Genomic DNA, 7,115 nt, shown 5'->3' on the forward strand with positions numbered 1-7,115 from the left:
TAAATTGAAATAATAATAATAATAATAATAAATAGTGAAATAAGTTATAAATGTAAATTATAATAAATAACTATAATAAAATATAATAAAAATAGCACAATAGAAATCTGTGTTAAATGATCAATTAAAATTATAATTAAAAATATAAACAATTATAAAAAATAAACAAAAATGTATTAAAATGAACAAATAAAATTATAAAATAATAAAGAGTAAAAAGTTTACAAATAGAAAAATAATAAATGCATAAATAAATAAATAAAAAGCAGAGCTTGATTTGAAGACTTCTGTACAATAAATACTTGATGTTCAGTGTAAAATCTACATCCTAAGGAGCAAGTGGTTGAGAAGTGCTGAAGCAGCAGCTGAGCTGATTGTGCTTCTGCTCGTGATGAACATCAGCATCATCTTCGCTGCTCCATGAACCCTCGTGTGCCGGAGGTGAAGTTTTCCTGTTTTCCCCCCCGCTTTATTGTGTAAAGTAAACCTGTTCCCGCTCGAGCGATCGTTTACATGTGCCGTTAGCAGAGAGTCATTCATATTTAATACGCCGCTCTGAGCTCTTATTTTTCATCACATTATGTTTCAATCAAATTCTCAGGCCTTGCAAGGGCCGACTCTGGGGTACAGAGTGCTTTAGATAAATAGGGTGTAGAGGTGCCGCGAAAATTAGACAAAACCTGCTTTATTATTCTATTTTATCATAGAATAAACCAATAAACAACCGCAAAATAAGAAAAAGAAAAACAAGTAGGTCAGAAAGAGCTGCTAAAGGCATAAGAAACATTTGAGAGAATAGCAGAGAAGCAAAGAAACACCGGAGTGGATGTAGAGAACGAGACGGCAACACTGATCCAGCCATCCTCCTCCAAAAACTACAGAAAACATCCCGAGGGGAAAATCGACACCGGCAAAACCGTCTCCACATTTACACAGTAAAGCTTAGGCTCGTGAACCGCATCAACCGAACCTGAAGGACCGCAGGCCGATGCATTTACATCTACATTCATGCATTTGCCAGGCGCTTTTATTGCATTTAACATTTGATCAGTTCTTCAGTTCTAATGCAACAGCATCATCATCATCATCATCAGCTCTAGTTTAATAAACACTAAAACTTTTAAACGTGCACTCCTCATCAGTATCTTGGTGTTCACAAAAAATATAATGTTTTCTTGATTATGTATTTTTTATTTTTATTTTTTTTAGAATTTTAACGCATTGCATTATTATTAAAAGGGTTGCAAAGGGGGTGGAAAATTTCTGGTAAATTTCCGGAAACATTCCAAAAATGCCTGGAATATTCCAAAAAATCCTGGAAAGTTTCCAAAATTTCTGGAACGTTTCCAACATTTACTGGAAATTTTCCACCTTTTTGCAACCCTAATTACTAAACAATATTTATTATTAAATTATTAATTTATAATTTTAATGTATTAATACATAGATTTATTATAATGATAATTGGTATTATAATAATAATAATTATTAATATAAAATTTAAATAAATTTATTAATAAAATAACATAATAAATTTATTTAATACATATTTTAATAACATACATTTTAAATTATGTTTAACATATAATTTATTTTAAAATAATATAAAATAATTGAAATAATAATATTAATTGCATTAAAATGACAACAACATCTAATTAATTAATTATCGGTTTAAATTGAATTAATTAAACATTGATAAATGATTATTACATTGTTACATTAAATGTATTAATTTACAATTGTAATTTATCAATAAATTATTATTATTCATATAACTAATAATATAGTAGTAAGAGTAGTAGTAGTAATAATAATACTCTTAATTTTATTTCATCTTCTAGTATGGTTTGTTTAATCACTTTTTGGATGCTTTTTTGGAGTTCTCAGACTTCAAATGTGTGATTTGCCTGAATTCAAGGTGTGTTGAATGTGCAGCTACAGCATCATCCATCCCCTCCTCCACATCCAGTCCACATGTCTGTCCATGCAAATGAGATGTCAGACAGGAAGTGACATCACCGAGATGCGGATGGGATGGAGTGAAGGCGGAAGCCAAAGGAAGAGAAGCAACAGACGGAAGGACAGGTGTGCTGATGAGAAGCTGCAAAACAAGCCAAATCAAACGAGCATGATGTGGAGAAACACAGACGCAGCTCACCTAAGATCGCGGTGGGAACGAAGGGGTCTGGAGTAGAAGCACAGAAACACACGGAGAGAAGTGAAACACACACACACACACACACACACATTAGTCCGTCTGAATCATCAGCTTTCTGCTTTAATACAGCAGATCTCAATCATTTGACTTCAAGCTCCTCTACTGTCCAGCACAACTTTCAAAGTCAAACAAGGCAAGATACTTCCTTCAGTATCGCGTGTGGAGTGTGTGTTACCTGGGTAATACGTGTTCGGGATGCTGCTGCTCATCGTGTTCGTCTTCACCGTCAGAGAACACGGAGAAGATCCGGCTTCACACAGAAAAACACCATTACACTCGCACAAACATTTCTCTCAACTCAAATAAAGCTGAAAACAATAAAACAATTATTATAGTTTAAAATATATTAAATATTGGCAATATTATTAATAAATAACTAAACAAAAATGTAAAAAAGTCTTGGTAACTAACTGAAATAACTGAGTTGAAGCAATAAAATGACTAAATGGAAATGAATTAAATCTAAAACTAAAACCAAAATAAATTAATGTAAACTCTTAAACAGTACCATAAAATATAGAGTTATGTATATTTATACTAAATATACAGGTATTTCTTAAAAAGGAATTAATGAGAAACGGTTAGATGTTTTTTCTTTCTTTTTAATTCTTAAATAGTACCATAAAAAACTAATAAAACTGCTAAAAGCACATAACAAAATTACCAAAACTGAAAGGAAAAAAAATATGTAGGGCAATAGAATATACGGTCTGTACAGTATAAAAACCATTACGCCTATGGAGAGTCCCCACAAGGATAGCTGACCAGACATGTGTGAGAGTGTGTGTGTGTGTGTGTGTGTGTATGTGTGTGTGAGTGTGTGTGCGTGTGTGTGTGAGACTCACAGCGTCCGTTGAGGTTGTGTGTGTCCATGAATGAAAGCGCTTCATCACAGTTGGTTCCCTGCTCCGTGTAGCTCTTGTCCATTGAGTTCACCATCACCGTCATCTCCTGTCTCGTGCTGTTCAGCGTCTCCCAGACACACACACACACACACACACACACACTGTATGCAGTATGAACACTGTTAGGGAATGTAATCAGCTTTATCACATCTATTTTCATTATAATTTCAAAGTTTTAGTAATTTTGTTGTGTGTTTTTGTCATTTTTATGAGCTTTTTATGTCTATTTTATGCATTTTTGCTTCAGTTTTAATTATTTTAGTATAATTGATATACTTATAGTTTTTATTAATCTTTTGAATTAGTTTTTATTTAAATTTTTCTATTTTCAATTTAATATTTTAGTCAAAGTTTTAGTAATTTTATCATTTTTAGTTTTTTTTTTTACTGTTATGTTTTTAATTATTTATATTTTAGTTCTGGTTGTAGTTATTTTAGTACATAAAGTTAAACAAATTGAAAATGAGATGTTGCATTGGGAACTTCCTGAAAAAAAAAATGTATATGTATATATATATTTTTATATCAGTAAATGTTAACTTTGAATAACAAATTTATTTTTGTATATCAAACTAAATGAAAGCAAAAAATGTTGTCTTGGCAATATTTATTTCAAGAAGCATTTTTAGTTCCGGTTAATTATATTAACCCTGTTTAGTACTAAATGCATGAAAAATGTTGCATTTGGGAACAAGCTTAAGTAAAACATTTTTTTATTTTATTTCAGTTAACATTTATTTTAAGTAACAATTTTTTTTAATGTTTTAATTTTAATTAACTCTAATAACTTTGGTTTCTCTTCATAATATTTGACGCTGAAATAAATTATTTCCACATGTACCTGACAATAATGTATAGTTTATAGTTTCATACAGCATTTAAACAGTATTTAAAGTTGTGCATGTATGAACACAGCCTACTGTACGTTCTGCTTTTAACAATGTAAATGAGGAACAGTGTGAGAGGTTATTTCAACAAATGTATTTTAGTGAGCAAAGAGCAGTTCTGAGAAAGCACTCAAGGTGGTCGGGCATTAAACTAATCAGGGCCTGATTAAGATGGCAAAGTCACCCTCCCAATTAAAGCCCAATATAATCTTAATCAATGCCCCACAAAGAGCATCAAGGAGCGTCGGTTCTCCGTGATTACAGCCGCAGATCCGAGAATAAAGCGCTGTAATGGAGATCTGCTTTAATTCAGTTAACCTGCCTTCGTCTGCTAACGATCCGCAAATGCAAATGAGGCCAAATTACTCCGTGGGAGGGAAATTAGCGTGTGTTTCCTCGCCTGAGGCTCGACTTCCCAAAGCATTTCCAATGAGATCTTGGAAACGGAGCCAAACCACAAAGTAAGGAGATGCAGCAAGTTTCTACAAACTACAAACTCCATTAAAGCCAATCTGAGCTCATGAACATCAGCAGAAGACATGATTGATGAGCAGAGCTAACGGGTCACGCCGCCATGAGGTTATCCACGCTAAACAACAGGAACATCAACCATCGGCTCTGAGTCAAAACTCAATCTCCGTTTGGCAGAAAGATTTAGATTCGATTCCCACACTACACAACTTACACTCAGAAATCACTGGTAAATTTCTCAAAGCACTACAAAGAATCGATGTAGTAAAGTAATGTAGAAAGACTGAAATAGAACACTCTAAAAAATGCGGGGTTATTCTTTTCTACGCAATCACTGGGTTGAGGTTGTTGGGTCATATGTGACCCTGGAGCACAAAACCAGTCATAAGGGTCATTTTTCGAAGCTGAGGTTTATACATTATCTGAAAGCTGAACAAATAAGCTTTCCATTGGTGTATGGTTTGTTAGGATCGGACAATATTTGGCTGAGATACAACTATTTGAAAATCTGGAATCTGAGGGTGCAAAAAAAATCTAAATATTGAGAAAATCATCTTTAAAGTTGTTCAAATGAAGTTCTTAGCAATGCATATTACTAATCAAAAATTAAGTTTTGATATATTTACAGTAGGACATTTACAAAATATCTTCATGGAACATGATCTTTACTTAATATCCTAATGATTTTTGGCATAAAAGAGAAATGTATAATTTTGACCCATACAATGTATTGTTGGCTATTGCTACAAATATACCCCAGCGACTTAACACTGCTTTTGTGCTGCAGGGTCAGATATGTTGGGTTGTTTTTTCCCCCCAATAGGCCTCATTCATGAAACTTGCGTAAATACATGAATAAATTCTGAGTAATTTGCGCATAAAACAGACATTCCCAAAAAGAAAACTGTCCTCCGGATTCACAAACACTTCGTTAACTTCCGATTTGATAGTTAAACATGTGTATGTTAATGAATTCCAATCATTCGTAAATAGGATGTTCACAATTAGTATAATCCCCGTCTGTGAATTACAGCTACGCAAATTGCGCGTCTAGAAACGCAGTGGAATATTCTGGTCTACTTTCTCAAGTTTGCTTCCAGTATATTGCATAAATGCAAAAAAGACTAATAGTCAATATATAAGAGCCAATAGTTGATATTTGATTATTGATAAACAGTCAATAAGAGTTTTTAGCCAGCTGAAAAAATGTCAGACACACTTCTTAAAACGACCAGCTGGTGGTGCAAAAAAAACAAAACAAAAAACAAAACGAAAAGAGGGCAAGGGCAAATTAACTTTAATTATTACGGCACTACATCAAAATGCAGTGTCATCAGTTTGCCAAAAAGAGCACAGAATAATTTATGAACCGTTTACACGTGCTAGGGACATTTCGAATTCATTTTGAAAATACGTTTTCATGAATTCGAAAGTTTACGTCAGAATGGCTTTACAAACGATTTACACAAAAATGTGTTCTGCTTGTGTTTTATGAATGAGGCCCATTGTTGGGTAATTTTTGTGTTCTCAATCTCACTGACTGCTAAAATCTTGTTAATGATTTTATTTTAGGCAAAGCAACGTACAAGGACAAGTTGACAGTCAGGTGACGGAAATGCCTTTAGTCTTGCATAACAAATGGCTTTTATTCATTATAATACTGAACTTAATTTATTTTGATGTTAAAATATGTTCTCTAACCACAGTACTGTTTGTTTATGGGCAGGTTATGGAATATCGCTACGCCGACATCCTACGTCATTATCGATTTTTCTTTTATGCCAAAAATCATTAGGATATTAAGTAAAGATCATGTTCCGTGAAGATATTTTGCAAATGTCCTACGGTAAATATATCAAAACTTAATTTTTTATTAGTAATATGTATTGCTAAGAACTTCATTTGAACAACTTTAAAGATGATTTTCTCAATATTTAGATTTTTCCCATATTTGAATCTTAAATAATTTCACCAGACTTTATAAGTTAGGACAGAAATAATTGCAGCTGCTTTAAATAATAACGTGTTTCTCCCATGAGAGAACACTTCATCTTCTCCAGCTAAAGTCTTCATCGTTTCAGATATACTCAGTATTTCAAATATCTTTAGACGTGTTTTCCCCGAACACACACACACACACACACACACACACACACTGACAAACGTCTGCCAGATTCCAGGAGGTCAAAGGCCAACATGTGCGGCCTATGAAGTGCACTCACTGACCAGCATCATGTGTAACACAATCTGCTGCACATCAGAAACGGTTTCACACAAGCAGACAGAATGACTGATGACTTCAGAAACTGATGTGTGCTTGCTTTTCTGCATGTGCTACACAAGTGTTTTCCATCTCTGCATTTAGAATATTTTGATAAACTAGCATGCATTTATGTATATGTATTTCCGTGTTGATGCAAACGCCGGTCAGACCATCAGTGCAGGTAAAGTGTGTCTGATATTTCGTCACATGTCGGTTGCCATGGGAGATAAAGTCCCGTCTGTCTCTCCAGCAAATCAGCGTTTTCATTTTCAGAGGAAATGAGCAGCTTTATTATGTGCTGCTTATGCAATCAAACTGTGTGTGTGTGTGTGTGTGTGTGTGAGAGAGTGTGTGTGTGTGTGTGTGTG

At 33.8% G+C, this 7,115-nt stretch overlaps 1 protein-coding gene across 1 annotated transcript in view; it reads right to left on the minus strand.

The window, feature by feature from the left end:
* LOC107712392 (receptor-type tyrosine-protein phosphatase mu) overlaps positions 1-7,115 on the minus strand; it is a 251,734-nt gene that overhangs the window by 42,820 nt on the left and 201,799 nt on the right. The window contains exons 17-19 of the mRNA XM_016517630.1: positions 3,067-3,193; positions 2,397-2,471; positions 2,162-2,188 (exon numbers count right to left, since the gene is read on the minus strand). Coding sequence (XP_016373116.1) covers positions 2,162-2,188; positions 2,397-2,471; positions 3,067-3,193 — 229 coding nt within the window. The remainder of the gene's footprint in view (positions 1-2,161; positions 2,189-2,396; positions 2,472-3,066; positions 3,194-7,115) is intronic.

Source organism: Sinocyclocheilus rhinocerous, unplaced genomic scaffold, assembly GCF_001515625.1.
Source record: "Sinocyclocheilus rhinocerous isolate Xijiao unplaced genomic scaffold, SAMN03320098_v1.1 scaffold1830, whole genome shotgun sequence".
NCBI classification, from domain to species: domain Eukaryota; kingdom Metazoa; phylum Chordata; class Actinopteri; order Cypriniformes; family Cyprinidae; genus Sinocyclocheilus; species Sinocyclocheilus rhinocerous.